Genomic DNA, 17,239 nt, shown 5'->3' with positions numbered 1-17,239 from the left:
CTGTTTTAAAAAATGTCTTAAAGTTGCACTAAATGAAATCTTCTAGGCAAAATCCTTGTCACAGTTTTTGTAGATTTGTGGTTCAATTTTATATTTGGACTTTGCAGAAAAGTTGATTATTACTTTCAGTAATATTTTATCTTCCATGTCAGATCTTTAATAAGAAAGGCAGTGTGTTTTGAAAGAGTCTTTTAGGAGGGCAACGTAACAGGTCTTTTTCTTTTGCCATATTGACCCTGTTATTCATTAAATATGAAAATGGAGTCCTCTCCCTAGGTAGATGAGTAAATCAGCAGCTATGGTCTTCTGTGATGGATAACATGGGCACGAGGACTGTCTTCCATTGTCTTTAGAGTTACTGTCTCTTACTAACTATCTCAGTCACTTGAATTTAGCTTTTGCCTTCATATTTCATATAAAGGGACCTATTATGCACTTTCTTATTGTCCTTCATATTTATGAACGTACCTTTCTAAATACTCTGTTTTCAACAGTCATATACATTTTTGAGACAAGATGACATCGCTCGTGCAGATTTCAGTATATGGTCATCTGCCCCAGGCACGCTACTACAAGTGTTTACATGATTACGCCAAACTACTACTTGTAGCTACAAGCTAACGTCACAGAAACATGTAGTCTCAGTGCTAATGTTGTGAATTTCTACCTGATTTTCGTTCATATTCCTGCTGGAACAAGTTTTATGAGTATTTTTGAAGATGAGGTTTAGAAGCTTTTGATCACAGTAGAAAGTAGTGTTGGGCACCATTCACATGTGAACCAGTCCCCAGTGGTACCTTTTTACGGTACTTTACTTTCTCTGTAGTAACAAAAATGCAATTTTTGGCAGTTCTGCTCCTCTGCTCTTTTCTAATGACATATAGAGCTAATGTGTCTGCTCTATAATATGGATAAGTAAATAGACCAGGTGCCAAAACTATCACAGCACAGCACAGCTCTGTGGTTGGCTTCTAGACTTCAGGGAACTTTGCCACACTTCTTGTCTAAACCAGGTACGGAAATTTGGCTCTAGCATGGATCAGTTCTCTCTGGCACCGACATAATTGGGTTAGTACCCTTGCAAGTATTGGGTTTGGTACCCAATCACATAGAAAGTGCCGTTATACTCTGTTACAGTCATTCCCTGCGATGATGGTGCAGAGAAGTTGAGAGCGCAGATGCAGAAGATCCAGAAACACTGACCAATCAGAGCAGACTGGGCTTTTTCAGGAGGGGGCCTTAAAGAGACTGGCACTAATTTGGAGCGTATGGGGAAAATAGTGGGGTTTTTTGAACATTAAAGTGTGTAAACATGGTGTCGTCGAAACCCCAAATACAAGTATGAACCTTAAAATGAGCATAATGGGTCTTATCCTCCGAGATCTTTGTTTTTCACGTGGACTTTATTCCAGCACCATGGGAAGACAATGCACTGTGGTTTCTGCTGCGCTGCCAGCGATACTTACTTGTTCCAGACCCATTTAGTCTTTATTTTTCAGCTCCTCACTGAGTCATAGAAAACTCACATGAGCATCACCGACCTCAGTGTAAACCCAAAGATCTTTGTCACATAATCCTAACCTAAATGTTTTTCTTATCCATCTATTTTGTCTCCCTTAAGTGGTCACTTAGTGGTGTTTGTTTAATGATGGGCAAGAAAGTTAACCCATGTGAGGTCACTAAAGCTAAATCATCTGTAGCTCCGTCCTCTGCAGGTCTGAACCAGTTCGTCTAGTCGGACTGTAGTCAGTGTGAGCTCCTACTGTATATTTATTAGAGATGTGTTCCTCCGAGGTCGTGGCCTGGATGTGTTCCTGGTGCCAGGTTTGCTTTCCCAAGCCAAATTTAAAAGCCTTTGATTTTAATCAAAGCCCTGCCTCAATGCCACATGGTAAGCTGCAGATGATCAAGGTGCAAATTTACCCCCATCCTCCTCCTCGTGGCTTCATTTGATCAGCAACAGAGCTTTCAAATCTGCATGAAAATATACTCTTATTCCTGACAGCCCTTTTCCCCTGCCCCCTTAAAGACAAGGACTCTTTGAAGTCCACTGACGGCTTTCATCATCAAAGTACGGAGAGTGACACGACAAACTCCCTTTTCAGCCATAAAGAGTGTATTCTTATGTTAAGGCCGTACATGTTATTTCCTCCAGAAAGCCCTTGTTCTTTCAGGACATGTTTGATGGCTCGGTGTTGGAGCTGTGGAACAATATTTTGGCAGACCTTTGGATGACACGACAATGGTTGTTCCATTAGTCCCACTCTCTGGGGGGAAGTAAGAAACGGTCTCTGCTAGGAATATAAACATGATGGTGAGTGAGTGTGTTTTGACCTCTGGTCGACTGCACTCTGCAGGGACTGTCTTAAGTGTGCTGTCTGGAAAGTGAGAATAGACTCCCAAGGAAAACAGATGGATGCTTCCCAGTCGGGGGAGCGTCATCGCCAGTGAACCAGGCTGCTATCTCAGATAAACACAAGAGGGAATATTAAACCAACACACATTTTCATTCACTCCATTTTCATAAAGCAAATACAACATTTTCTCATTTAAAATTTTAAGGGAGATCGAGGATGGATTAGCACAACATAAACTTCATTTTGACAGACTTTTTTCATGGAGCAGTTTTGGGCAATAAGTGGAGTACAGGAAGTGATTTTAGGGTGAGTTAATTTTTTAGTTAACAGCTAAGTTGTTTCTCAAAAGCAAAATTAAACCTGAAGATTGACCGGTTTGCAGAGGCTGATTTAGGGCCTGTCCCAATACCCGCACTTCCCCTAGAAATACCCACTTGCACTTGGTTGTGCACTTCACGTTTAGGCTAGTGGTGTCCCAAAACAGAATTGAGGTGGTGGAAGTGGTTTCCAACACTTAAAACCTGCCCTAGATTCCAAGGGAGCCCCGACCCACACTCTCAACAAAGTGGAAGATGAAATTTCCCAGAACACCTTGCAAAGTCAGCAACTTCGGCAAGTTTTGGAAAACAATTTGTTACTGTACGATCTGAATGTAGGCTATACAAACAACAGACGGTTGGACTAGCATAAACTCATCAGCAACTCGGTTGAACACAGCGTCAAAATATTTAAACAAATCGACTTACCCAAACAAAATCGATCAGAACTAGAAGACGTCGTAGGCGCCTCCTGTTTTCAGCATTTCTCCTCCGTTGATTCATCAGACGGAGAAGAATAAACATAGCACACGCCACAACACAAGCGCTGGAGCCGGCATTTTCACTGCATCGCTACTAAGCGTGGCGTATGCCTGCAGGTCGGCCATGCCAATTTGCATGAAGTGGTGTCCCATTTCTTAGGGAAAGATCTCTACCCTAATATTACTCACTTCCCTCATCAAGGGTTATCTCGCAAACGAGGGCACTCAATACCAAGTGGAAGATTTAAGGGGTAGAAATGGGATTAAAATTCATTCAAGTTCTTCCAGTGGTCTAAGACAGTCTGAAAATATATGCAACCATGAACAACTGTCTGCTCCCAAATCCCAAAAGTACAGTGCTAAAACTTGGATTTACAATGTCATCGAGTATGAAGTCTGCAGCTGCCCTTAAGACAACAAACTGGGAATGATGTTACAGATGACAGTGAGAGCATCCAGGGGAATTCTCTGAGTAGGGATGTCCCGATCAGATCTCAGGATCAGTTTCAGGGCTGATCAAGAATAGAATAGAATAGATAAACTTTATTGTCTGTCCCAACAGTGACAGAAATTCTCCTTTGACAAGACTCAACAATGTTCAACAGCAACTGATAAAAGCATTAAAGTGCAGTGTCTATTTTAGATCCATCAGGGTGGTTAGTACTGAGGGAATGAAGGATTTCTTCTAGATGTTTTCGGGCCAGTGGGACTTTGTAGCGTCAGCCTGATGGCAGTAACTGGAAGAAATGGTGGAGGAGGTGAGAAGGATCCTCAGTGAAGGCATTTTAAACTGATAGGTATCGGCTATATCGAGCTACATAGAGCCCAGTCCCATCCTTTGTTTAACGTCAGCCGCCACACTGGTGTTTCTCCTGTGTGTGTCAGAGCAGGGACTGAGCACGGCCCACGGCGAAACACCACACGCCATAAACGACGGCATGTTTATTTGTCACTTACCAAAATTACGAGCACTTGTCTCAGCCTAATATGAGAGTCTCTTGCGTTTTACCTTGCGTCGTCTGCAGCGCATTGTGTTCCACCGTGGGCAGAGGAGAGACAGCGGTCGGTCACACTCACCACGCCACTGCAAGCGCAATAATAGCTCCGCAAGCAAAAAACCAGAAAGAAAATGCTAATTTATTGCTATGATCTGTGCGAAAGATGTACAAATCGGCTGCACCAAGGCAACAAACACTGGAGAATACTCTCTGAAAGGGAGAGAGAAACTCCCTTGCAACAGCATCAAGGTTAAAAGAATTTAAAAGAGGATTTGTTATTCTATACTTCTTAATAAATCAAAAATATGAAGTAAAAACGTTAAGGAACAGGTTTTTTTTCTTAATGCATTGCAGCTATTTAGTCAGACTTGTTCATTGGATTGATTTTAATAACTTTAAAGTACTTGAACTGTGCATCTGTATTATCGACAGATACTCAATATGGAATAACTTGAATCAGGATTGGGGGCAAGAAAATTTGATGAGGACACGGAGCAGCTCCAGATTTTATACCCTATGACATCACAAGTTTGAGACTTACTTCTCTGGTTTCTGGCTTTGACAGAGAGCAGCTCATGTTCACAAATATTTATTGAACTTTCCTTGGCCATGGAAATAATATATTTAAATTCTTAATTTTGGTGGTTTTCCCCTTTAAAAAGTAGATCATGTCACTGGTTAAGTTCATTTTGAACGTTGTTGCAAACAGGCTTGTTTTCCTCTTTGGTACTTTGCAGTCATCCTCTCAGCCTATTGATTATTTGTTGTAGTGCTGTGGGACAAGTCACTGATTGTTAACAACCCTGTTTGCTTGTCAAATACTGTCACTGATGGATTTCTGAGTTCCCCCACTAGGTTCTTTATTTCAGCTGTCAGGTGTGTTTTAGAAGCAAACATTCAATCATCAGCTGTCAAAGGCACAGGTTGAATAGACAGACTCAACAATCAGAGCTAATGTTTGCTGGAGATTGGCAACAGTACTGTTATATTTTTACCCTGGCTACATGGCAGTATGAGGTCAACGGGCATTATGGGTAAAAAGTGTTTGTTAACGCCTCATTTCCACTGTGTGGTTCAGCTCCACTTGACTCGACTCGCTCTTGGTAACAGGTGCTTTTGTCTAGTTGGTTTGCCATTGCAGATTGTACCCCATGTGCAGCTGGTTGCCACAGTAATGCTGCGTTAAACAGCTGTGAGGGATGAGGAATGTCTGTGTGTTGTTTTGTGGCCGCCATTTTTAAAATTTGGGACAGGAGGAATAAAAAAATGAGGTCGCTGTTGCAGTTGGTTTGCTATTTGAAAATGGCGGTTTGTGCAGGGTGTCCCGTGTCATGCTAGTGATGATTCTCTCTGACCAGTCAGTGGTCTGCAGTTATTTAACTCCACCTTCTAGTATCAGCTCACCTTGTTTGGAACCAGGTAATATCATCAATGTACACTGATGACCAACAGCAAAGAGGTCGATAAGATGAAGCTTAAATGATGCGACTTTGAATAGTTGAAATAGGTCAGATTTGTCGTGGTTGTGTCAGTTGTCAGGATTGTTTCAGGTAGAGCATCATCTAAGCCTGTCAAAGTAGGGTGAGTTTTGTTTGTCAATGTTTTTGTATAAGTAACCATGGCATGTTTTATATCCTATAATCTCAGCTGAAGTAGTTTTCCTCGGGTGCTGTCAGCCCTAGAGTGGTCTCCTCTGGTCTGAATCAGGGACTCATGTTGCTCCAAAGTTGTATAATTGCCTAGAGTTGGTTGGTGTTCTCACGGCAGCATTTACAAGAGGACCAGATCAAATGCCATGTGGGAAAAATCCAGGAAGTAAAGCAAACGTTGAAGAAGAGTACACTTGCAAAATAAATGTGACACTTTCTAATGTCACAATGGAGGGACAACTACGCAGGTTGATTTTAGCGCTGCTCATCGTGGACTATATTGCTGTCATTGTTCATTTTAGTCAAAGCATACAGTTTGAAAACGAGGCAAACGCGGCTCCAACTAGAAAACAATGTTTTGATGCATTGGATGTGCTGAATGTGCATATTAAGGCAGTACAGGAGGAGGTGCACATTAATAATCCTCCAGGACTGTAACATGCTCATGTTTAACCCAAACAATGTGTCATGTGACTGCAGTTGCTTCACATCCAGGTCGGAACACCTCACCACAAACCAACCGCACCAGAGTTAGTCCACTATCATGCGCCTAAGATTTTTGGATATATTACATTTAAAAATACTTTGAAATCTGTAGTTTATCTCTGTCTGAAGGTGAAACATGGTTCCATGAGTCCCCTGTGTTTACTGAGTGTTGTTGTTGTTGAGCTGACCTACTTTTCTCTTTTTTCCCCACAGTTTTCTGTGAATATGTTCAGGACACTGCCGCCATCATCTAACCCCACGGGTGCTGAGTTTGACCCAGAAGAAGATGAGCCCACGCTAGAGGCTGCATGGCCACATCTACAGGTACAACACACACACACAGACACTCAGGCAGAGTCTTGTTTATGATGTGAATAAATCCACACAGCTGTTACTCTGACATCCTTTAACCTCGGCTCTTCTTTCCTCAGCTCGTCTATGAATTCTTCCTACGGTTCTTAGAGTCACCTGACTTTCAACCAAACATAGCCAAAAAGTATATTGACCAGAAGTTTGTAATGCAGGTGAGTACATGTTATATGAATGTACAGTACAGGCCAAAAGTTTGGACACACCTTCTCATTCAATGCGTTTTCTTTATTTTCATGACTATTTACATTGTAGATTCTCACTGAAGGCATCAAAACTATGAATGAACACATGTGGAGTTATGTACTTAACAAAAAAAGGTGAAATAACTGAAAACATGTTTTATATTCTAGTTTCTTCAAAATAGCCACCCTTTGCTCTGATTACTGCTTTGCACACTCTTGGCATTCTCTCCATGAGCTTCAAGAGGTAGTCACCTGAAATGGTTTTCCAACAGTCTTGAAGGAGTTCCCAGAGGTGTTTAGCACTTGTTGGCCCCTTTGCCCCTTTGCCTAGCTCATGGAGAGAATGCCAAGAGTGTGCAAAGCAGTAATCAGAGCAAAGGGTGGCTATTTTGAAGAAACTAGAATATAAAACATGTTTTCAGTTATTTCACCTTTTTTTGTTAAGTACATAACTCCACATGTGTTCATTCATAGTTTTGATGCCTTCAGTGAGAATCTACAATGTAAATAGTCATGAAAATAAAGAAAACGCATTGAATGAGAAGGTGTGTCCAAACTTTTGGCCTGTACTGTATGTGTGTGGTTATAAATGATTGAGAGAAGGGCATTGTATGCGTTTGTTTGATCTTTGTATTTGCTGCTCTTTTTGAATTTGCTCTCAGTGACCTTTGTTTTGTGCACAGCTGTTAGACCTGTTCGACAGTGAAGACCCCAGGGAAAGAGATTTTTTAAAGACCACTCTTCATCGCATCTATGGCAAGTTCCTGGGCCTGCGAGCGTACATTAGGAAACAGATTAATAACATATTTTATAGGTGAGTGACTCATTGAGTACGGTTCACTAGTGGCACTTGTGTTTGTGACTAATGGAGTGTGTTCTGTTGAGTGTTCCACCGTGATGTATCATGATGTTTGTTTTCCAGGTTCATTTATGAGACTGAACATCATAATGGAATAGCAGAATTACTGGAAATATTAGGCAGGTAAGAAATTTCTGAGAGGTGCAAACATGAACCATTTCTCATCCTAATGCTTCAGTGTTGTCACGATACTGGAATGTCTAACTTTCATACAGTACCTTGAAAAATTCACTACCATTTTTTTAAAACCGTGGGTAAAAATTGATGACATACAATTTAATATATTTATTAAGGCGATAAACATAACAAGACTATAACAACCAGCAGAATATCTGCAGCAAACATAAACAATAAACAAACTGCAGCTGGTACTAGTTAATAACATGTCGGGCATGTATGTAAACTCATCTTCATTGGTCGACTACAAACATGACGTATCATCTGAAACATGGAAGTAGCTACATGCCCATTAATTTAATAATTTAATTAATATCAGAAACATGCAGGCGACTAGTCGACTAATGGCCCTAGATGACAACTATTGGTCAACTAGGAAAATTCTTAGTCGGGGGAAGCCCTTTAAGCCCCGTTTATACGACAACGATTTCAACTGAAAACGGTAAACTTTAGTTGCATTTTGGCTGATCGTTTACACGACAGCGGCGTTTTGGGTGCCTGAAAACGCAACAATTTAAAAACAGGTTCCAGAGTGCAACGTTTTGGAAACGGCAGCATCTCCATCGTCATGGAAACTTGCAATATGCAGTTCCTCTGAAAACGGACTTTTCGCACATGCGCATTACGGTTCCAGTCACTAGGCATGCCGACCGTCACAACAACAATGCCGAGCTCTGTTTGTGCTGCTCACCCTGTTGATTTGAAGTGAAGTGTAGATCTGTTCCTGTAGCAACTCCACCTCGTCGTCCATCCAGACAAAGTTATCTGTGCATTCTTTTTCCATTGTGTCTTCTTTGTTTTGGTTTGTAATCACCGCGTTGTAGAGGAAGGCGCTTCAGCGCAGGCGCATGGCGTCATGCTGTGGTGTTGCTTTGCAAATTTACACTGCCACCCATTGGCCTGGCGTGCATACTGCAGCGTTTCCAGTAGATTTTGCGGCTCCGTGTGAACGGGGATCGTTTCAGTAACGTCATATAAACGCAGAAGTTTTTTAAAATGCAAAGGACAGACTTGTCTGTTTTTACTGAAATCGTTGTCATATAAATGGCCCCTTAGCCTACTGTATTTTAACATATTTTTCCTCTGTTGTTGTTCAGCACCTGTATATGTCAGATGTGACATTTGGTCTTAATGGGAGGCTATCTGTCCCACCCCACCTCTGCTGTGTTTTGATGGCTGGATCAAAAGTGACAATGACGAGTGCAGTGTTTTAACCTAAGTTGAATATTTTTTAATAGCTGTTTATCAGAAAAAAAAATGCAGAATATGCAGCGCTCCAAGCAGAATAGCCACTTGGCCTCATCATGCTGCTGCCGTTTGTAGCATGGTGTGAATACGTGGTGCTCCCGTTGCAAGTAATTAAACCTCTTGTACTCCACCCCCATTTTGCAGCAAAAACGCCTAAAATGACATACCCAAATTTAAATGACTGTAGCTTCTGAACCGCTCTGACTACATGCATGCATGAGGTCTTGCCAGAAAGAAAACTCCCTGAAGCTTCTTGTGAAAGTGTCAGAAACACTCTAGGTGATACAGAGACAGAGTAATGGGCCTCTGAAGTCAGTCAAAAATTGAAGATTGTGCCTAAAATAAAATAAAAAATGTGTTTCAGGATGAATAACTGTCTGTGGCTTCATCTGAGCAGGTAAATGACACTGTGGGGCTGTAGGCACACTATCAATGAACACTTGTTTCAAATTTGAAGAAGGTTGCTCAAAGTATGACCATTCTACAGTGTTTTTTCCATGAAAAGATCCAGGCGGAGCTCCAAATGACAAGTGGGTCACTCTGCTTCAAAACAGTACTATCAGTGATCAAACAACACTCAGCCAGCTTCAAACATTGTACCTTATTGAAATCAGGTGTCATTATGATAGCTGATGTTGTTTATGACACAGAAACACCATAAAATATCACCAAATAAAGCCATATGAAACGTGAAAGTTATGATCCCACTTTCTAGACGGTATATCTCAGCCAAAAATAGTGGTAGGAGTGAGACTCTTACCTTTAATAAACCAGCTACGTGCCTGCTAACAGCTCCACATAAGATCGCGAGTAATCCTTTAACTTTTCCCGTCGAAAAACAGCATGACATGACTTGTCACCACTCATCGCGATTTTGGACTTTGTGTGTTTAGGCTGCTCTGGTGCCAAATACATAATAAATAAAAGAAAAACAATGTTATTTTTGAAAAGTCGAGAGCTTCCTGACTCCAGCAATACCAAACATCACATGGTTTGATGACATAGTGCGCCTGGGAGATACCATTTAACAGAGGAGGAGGGGAGCGAGGACGTCAGCGTCCTGGCGGAGTTAGAGAGGTTAAAAAAAACCCCACTAGCTTTAGCCTTTCGACAAGTCAAGATGGAGGTGTCGCTGCAGTTGCACTTGCTGTATTGCTGTTGCCAGTAGGCGTTCTGCTTTGGCCTTTAATGTCCGACTACAACACTTGTAGGTGTATATGCTGCCCCGTCAGGTCCAAAAGAATTGCATTTCCAGTATCTACAGTACCTACACTACTAGGGAAAAACAAGTACCGTCATGTTTCCAGATTTTGGCATCTACTTGGTACTGATGTATTTGTTTTTATGACAGCCCTATTTCCAATAATGTTATTAAGTAGTAAAATGAGAAAGCTGACACATTTTTTGTAGATACATACAGACGGAGCCTTTTTATTTCCTCTCTGTTGTGTCTCGACTCATTACAGTGAAGTTATATTTCTAATGACTGTCTTTCTCCTTCCAGCATAATCAATGGGTTTGCGTTACCATTGAAAGAAGAGCACAAGATATTCCTGCTGAAAGTTCTGCTGCCTTTACACAAAGTCAAGTCTCTTAGTGTTTACCACCCACAGGTAACCACGCTGTCAGCTTTAAATGCGGTGTTATGCTTCGCTCTGCTATAAACAAAACCTCACAGCATCAGTGTTTACTGTGCTGCAGCTACGTCACGAGTGTTAACATCACATTGTCTTTCTCCCACAGCTGGCCTACTGTGTGGTACAGTTCTTAGAGAAGGATAGCACCCTCACAGAGCCGGTAAGATGGGATTTATTAATGTTGTTATGTCATTAATATTGTGCTCCGATATCCTGTCAGCTCAGGGTTAACTAATGTCTGTATGAACCCAAAGACTGTGTTGCCAAAGTCTAGTTTTTGATATTTCCTCACTGTTTGAAGTTGCTGTGTGCTTTGTCAAGTACTTAGGTGCCTGTTTTTATTATTTTAAAATCTTAGTAAACAGCAAAGGAAATGCATTTGAATTATTTTGGATGAAAATAAGGGGATAAAGATGGAGGTCATTTCCTTGCTTACCCTGTGTGACTTCATAACAAGACATAGGGAAATACATAAATCTGGTTTTAGTGGATTCAAAGGTCTTCAGTCCCAGATGACAAAGTATATACATAGATATCTGCTTTCTCTCTATATATGTGTCTATTAAACGTTTTAAATGCCAGCTCCAGTAGTGCTTCATCAACAGGTTATTAGCTTTCCATCACAGCACACCATTTGAGATTCACTGAGCTTGACAGGTCAGCCGTCAGTAGATACAGTCGGTGTTGGAGTCATAGTTAGGGGGCGAGGAGAGAGTGCAAGGTTTTCAAAATTGGCATATGAAACACTGTCACTATAGATATTATTAAATAGACTGGCATGTGTCAGTGAAATCCACGTATGTTTCGAGACAGTATAGTAGCGTTGATGTTACTCATCACCATTAGTCTATGCTTTGACGATGTCCTGCAGCGTTATCAATCAGGGATTTGCAGCCTTAAGGATTGCAGGTCCTTGGAGGCCTTGGAGGAACAACTTTTATACCAGTGGCTAAACAATCTAACACTATTTGAATAAAGCGTTAGATTCTTTTTGTTTTACCAAAAACAGCCCCGAAATTGCCATCACCAAACCCACCAGACTCCATTTAAATAAATGGTAATTTTAGCTAGTATCTAGCCAACATATTTCCACCTCTAACTTGGTAAACTGATGGTTAATTTCCACCAAACCAGAGTTGGTGATTGTAGAAACAGTGGAAAGACAAACTAAGATAGTTTCTGTGAGTTTTATTTTGTGTCTTTCAACTTTGAATGAAGTGTGTTTTAGGAATATTTAGTTACTGTTCATTTAAATGGAGTCTGGTGGATTTGATGGTAGCGCTGTTTATGGTTAAACAATTACAATCTTACTCTTTAACAAAAAGGGTATATCTCTGTGTGGATCCTATCATTAATCTTGTCAGACACTAAAAACAATATGTCAGCGGCAAAAACAAGCATATTTAGTGGACGGTTATGGTGATGCAGCCAGGCCACTTCTCTCACTCAGTACTGGACAGATTTCAAAACGTGTTGTTCCCATTTGTCTCTGAGACACAAAAACATGGGAAAATTTTTAAGTTTATTTGACGTGCAGAAAGCCATACAGCAACTCTTTTGCATGGTAGCAACTGCTTTGTTTTTTCCCATAGGCGTAAAAAGACGTGACATTTTGTTGGTGCTCCCATAAATATCGACTGTATCTGTACTTTTTCCTCCTTTAATTATCCTGTCGACTTTGTTTGCAGACGGTAATGGCTTTGTTAAAGTATTGGCCAAAGACCCACAGTCCGAAAGAGGTGATGTTCCTCAACGAGCTGGAGGAGATCCTGGACGTCATCGAGCCCTCGGAGTTCGTCAAAGTCATGGAGCCCCTCTTCAGACAGCTGGCCAAGTGTGTGTCCAGCCCGCACTTTCAGGTCTGACATTTCATCCCACTACACACTTGAAGTGATTTTAGTATGTAGTTGTACACATTTCTTTAAATTAAAAGTTGACTGTGTGCATATGTAACCCTGTTTATAAACTATTGTTCTCAGGTGGCAGAACGAGCTCTGTACTACTGGAACAATGAGTACATCATGAGCCTGATCAGTGACAACGCCGCCAAGATCCTGCCCATCATGTTCCCATCCCTCTACCGCAACTCCAAGACTCACTGGAACAAGTGAGTCACTGCACAGGCTTTCCATTGTCTCTGTCTTTTGCCCGGTGATGATACTAAGTGCGTAAGTGACCTGTGGTAATCTTTCTCTGTCTGCAGAACGATCCACGGGTTGATCTACAACGCTCTGAAACTCTTCATGGAGATGAACCAGAAGCTGTTTGATGACTGCACCCAACAGTTCAGGGCAGAGAAAAGCAAGTAGGTCACCAGCGAGGAGTCACGGTCCGATTTGTAGAGCAGCTACGGCTGTCTTGGTTTTATTACACATCATAGAAAACATACAAACATCATTAGAAATGGAAAGAATGACCGAGCAGGTCAGTAAACTAAACCACAGACTCCTAACATACTTTGAACATGACAGATCTGTGACATCAGCGTACATTTGAGTAAGTTCTTCCTTTGTCTCTGATGATTTTGCCTGGTTTGGTTTTGTGTCTCAGAGAGAAAGCCAAGTGGAAAGAGAGAGAAGAAGCCTGGCTGAAGATCGAGAATCTCGCGAAGTCAAACCCACAGGTGAGAAAGAGATTTTAAGCCTAGAGTTGGTTGGTGTTCTCACGGCAGCATTTACAAGAGGACCAGATCAAATGCCTTGTGTGAGAAAGCTGCTCTTGATTGGTCAGAATTTCCATGTGGGAAAAATCCAGGAAGTAAAGCAAACGTTGAAGAAGAGTACACTTGCAAGATAAATGTGACGCTTTCTAAGGTCACCAACTGCACCAGAGTTCCTTTGGAACCAGACTGAGACCACCTCTTTAAGAAGGTCTCGGTCTGGTTGTTTTGGTGCACACCTGAGTGCAATTGCTGTGTTCACACCTGCCCAAACAAACCACACTGAGGGGGCAAACAAACTTGAGTTCGATTGAACCGAACCAAACAGGGCAGGTGTGAAAGCAGCCTAAGTTGAAGTGTCCTTCTGCAAGATATTAAACCTTAAATTGCTCCCTTGTGAGGGCGCTGTTGTGAGTGAATGTTCAGCGGATGGTGTCTGATCTAAGACCAACCCATCCTGGTGACATGAGCTCATAACTCTGTTTCACTCTTTATATCAGTCTGGCTCCGCCCACTGAAAGTGTTTGAGCCAGACTGACACAGAGAGTGAGATAGAACATTGAGCTCACGTCATCAGGATGATCTTACCAGGCTCAGATCCACCACCAACTCTGGTCTAATGGACGATCCTTGTACAGTGACCAGTCTTCATGGATATGAGCGGGTTCATTTCCCTTTAATAGTTATTTTAGCCCTGTGATAATCTGGTGACCTGTCCAGGGTGTACCCCGCCTCTCACCCAGTGTCAGCTGGTATAGACTCCAACCTGCTTTTTAAAAAAAAGCCCACCTGAAGGGTGTCTGTAAAAATGTCATTACAGTATCAGTCTGGGACATCTTATTCCATTATTGCTCAGGTTAAGTGCTGTTTTATTCCATTTCCAGGATATAATCACATTATCAGGTGCTACTGAAGAAAAGGTCACAGAGGGTTCAGATTTTTTCAGTTTCTTAAAGTTAATCAAAGATTTAAAGACAGGAGCAGGAATAATTGAGCACACAGGAGAACAGTAATATCAGTGTTGGTTCTAGGTTTAACTGTGTCTCCTCCTCTCCTCTCTCCACACAGTTTCTGATATACATCGACTCCATAGACTCAGGCTCTCCGATGGACATGGAGACAGACGGGCCGCTGCTAGACGACGTCAGCATGCTAAAGAAAACAGTAGAGGAGGAAGCCACACAGGTAGGAATGTAGCAGTGGATATGACCGTGACCTCACGTCTAACATGGCTTGTTGCTGTTTTATTGTGTCCGTACATTGAGTCGTTTGCATTTAGAGCGTGTACGATCAAATGGATTCCACGAGGCTTGTAAGTGTTTAGCAGAAACTCCGAAAATGTGATTGGACACAAAATTAAATAAGCTTTGTAACCAACCTCAGATAAAACATTTGAGGCTGTTTCAAGTGAAGAATAAAAACAGTCTCCTTCACTTATACATTCACTTTACAATTTATTTTGTCAAGATGATTATTCAGAGCTAACAGACGTGAGTCATGTGAAGTATCATCCAACTGACTTCCAACTGGGTCAGAGGACAAACTGGGAGAATTTAAGCACTATATCATTTACCTTGAAGGCATCTGTCTGCCTCTGCAAGTGGTTCTGTTCAGCTTTGTCATTTTTTGATATTTTTTTCACACTGCATTTTGAGGCTTGCTCATGTTTGCGCTAAATTCTGTCATGCAGTGAAATTATTTACCTAGACAGACCATTTATTTTCAAGATTCAAGATTCAAGACCTTTATTTGTCCCCGAGGGGCAATTGATTCTGCCGCAGTAGCAATAAAAACAACAGCAACAAACAACAATGACAACAACAAGGTTGACACACACAAGGCAACAGTCACATAAAATCAGTCGTAACTAAATGAATAAAAACGCATACTTGAATAAATTATTTTGGACGTGCAGCCACAGTGAGACATTCAGATCAGACTGAATCGTACTGAAAAGATATTTTCTGTGAGAGCGAAGGCAGATGTGTTTCAGTCCTGCACTTTGGAGCAGCTGACAGATTCTTGTCAGAGGACCTGAGGAGCTGTGCAGGTTCACACACTCTGAGCATGTGAAGTTTGGCTGAATGTTACTGATCCTGTTCTGTGTCCGTGTGTCCAGATCCAAAAAGATCAGCGTCGAGAGCGTCCACTGATGAGGAGGAAATCAGAACTCCCCAAGGACATCTGCACTGTCACAGCTCTGGAGTTGCACCGGAGAGCCGAGGAAATGTTGACGACGCACGACGGCCACTAAGAGACCACCCCAGATCCACCATGAAACCAGCAGCAGCAGCATCCACAGAGGAACCACAGGCCCACGGCGGCCAGCACAACAACAGAGCTCTGGTATCTCTCAGCCCAGCACAACACAGAACTGAACAGCTCCACCTGACACAGAAAATGTCTAAAGCCGCACGTTGAAGCCCGGTCCGGCTTTTTTTGGGACACACCCACACCTCTCTCTTTTATCCACCTGGTTAATGTCCAGCAGAAACGTCAGTGGTGCTGGACGGTCCTGCATGACCACGACGTGCACCGAGGCCCCGAGCTTCACCCAAGATACTGTAGTGTTGTTATCTCTTCTCTCCTCCGTTGTTTTCTTTCTTCTGTCCTCTGTTGTGTTTTCGGGGTGCTGTGCTGCCCCCTTCTGGTCATTTCTCTCAGGTGTTCTGTTCTGTGTGTGAGCTGTCTTCTCTTCTTGCCTCTTTATAGATGTCAGGTGCTTGTACAAATAATATGAGCCCCCCCTCCCCGCCCCCCCAGCTGTAACCTCCACAGAGGACTCCTTCAGTTTAATTTCTAAAAAAGAAAAAAAAAAAAATCAGTCGATGAGAAAATGTCAGTTGTTTCTATGTATTTAATATTAGCTATTTTTCTCATAACATTTAAACTAGACAGCTGTTTAGATTTTATTTTTTCCTACATAGTATATTAGGAGCTCTTCTCAGAGTGAAACACATTTCCTGTCTGTATAACCGCTCTGTTCGGCTGTTTGTTCCATCAGCTGTTTGGATTCATTGATCGTTCTGTTAATCAGGACAGGGTCACCCGGGTCTACAGCAGAGAGTGTCTGGATCAAAAGCGTGACAGCACAACTCTGTTCATCGAACAGCGCCGGTCTGACAGAGGTCTGCGGTTTTTCATCTCAAAGATCTTTGTGTAGAGGGCTCGTTAGGCGCCAGTTTCTCAGCGAGTTGGTTCCTTTCTTAAAGGGACAGTTCACCCCAAAATTAAAGATAAGCTGTTTATTCATATAAGCAGTTTTTGCTTTTTCACATTTTCTAGACTTGTCCCTTCACACATGTAGCACACAGCTGGAGATTGTGTCAGAAGCATGGTGCCTGGGTAGAGCGTGCAGGAAGCAGGACATGACATGGAATTACACCGTGGTCATGTAGCTGGTTTGTAAATCCATCATAAACCACAAAGTCTCTCGCCATTCCTTGACTTTGTCTTATGATTTCAGCTTCAGAAGTTCCCGAATCTCGTCGCTTCGCTGACATTTTCGTTGCAGTCTTTGTGTAAATGACTCTTCTTCTTCTTCTTCTTCTTCTTCTTCTTCTTCAATCTTAAATGTTTATTTTCCTCCAGTTTTGTGCAAACTACATAACAGAAACATCACCAACACACCCACTCGCCTGCTGCGAATTCTTCGGAAAGTTACCCGTTCTGTTCACACATGGGCCAATCCAACTGATTCAGACATTTGCATCCTCACATACAGCTTCCCTGGGTGATGTCTAGATAATTTCAGGTTTGCCGTACATGTGTGAAAGCAGCTTTACACATTTTCCCTCTGACTTCTAGTGCTGTTAA

The 17,239-nt window shown here is 42.0% G+C and overlaps 1 protein-coding gene across 3 annotated transcripts in view; it reads left to right on the top strand.

The window, feature by feature from the left end:
- ppp2r5cb (protein phosphatase 2, regulatory subunit B', gamma b) overlaps positions 1-16,184 on the top strand; it is a 45,110-nt gene extending 28,926 nt beyond the window's left edge. For all 3 annotated transcript variants that reach the window (XM_049590496.1, XM_049590495.1, XM_049590497.1), the window contains 12 exons: positions 6,503-6,613; positions 6,721-6,813; positions 7,527-7,657; positions 7,766-7,825; positions 10,632-10,740; positions 10,871-10,924; positions 12,453-12,623; positions 12,744-12,871; positions 12,968-13,069; positions 13,315-13,387; positions 14,492-14,608; positions 15,543-16,184. In XM_049590496.1, coding sequence (XP_049446453.1) covers positions 6,503-6,613; positions 6,721-6,813; positions 7,527-7,657; positions 7,766-7,825; positions 10,632-10,740; positions 10,871-10,924; positions 12,453-12,623; positions 12,744-12,871; positions 12,968-13,069; positions 13,315-13,387; positions 14,492-14,608; positions 15,543-15,677 — 1,284 coding nt within the window. In that variant the 3' untranslated portion in view covers positions 15,678-16,184. The remainder of the gene's footprint in view (positions 1-6,502; positions 6,614-6,720; positions 6,814-7,526; positions 7,658-7,765; positions 7,826-10,631; positions 10,741-10,870; positions 10,925-12,452; positions 12,624-12,743; positions 12,872-12,967; positions 13,070-13,314; positions 13,388-14,491; positions 14,609-15,542) is intronic.
- Positions 16,185-17,239: the final 1,055 nt, after the last annotated feature.

This window comes from Epinephelus fuscoguttatus, linkage group LG11 (assembly GCF_011397635.1).
Source record: "Epinephelus fuscoguttatus linkage group LG11, E.fuscoguttatus.final_Chr_v1".
Taxonomy (NCBI): Eukaryota; Metazoa; Chordata; class Actinopteri; order Perciformes; family Serranidae; genus Epinephelus; species Epinephelus fuscoguttatus.
This window is presented reverse-complemented; position numbering and strand designations above follow the sequence as displayed.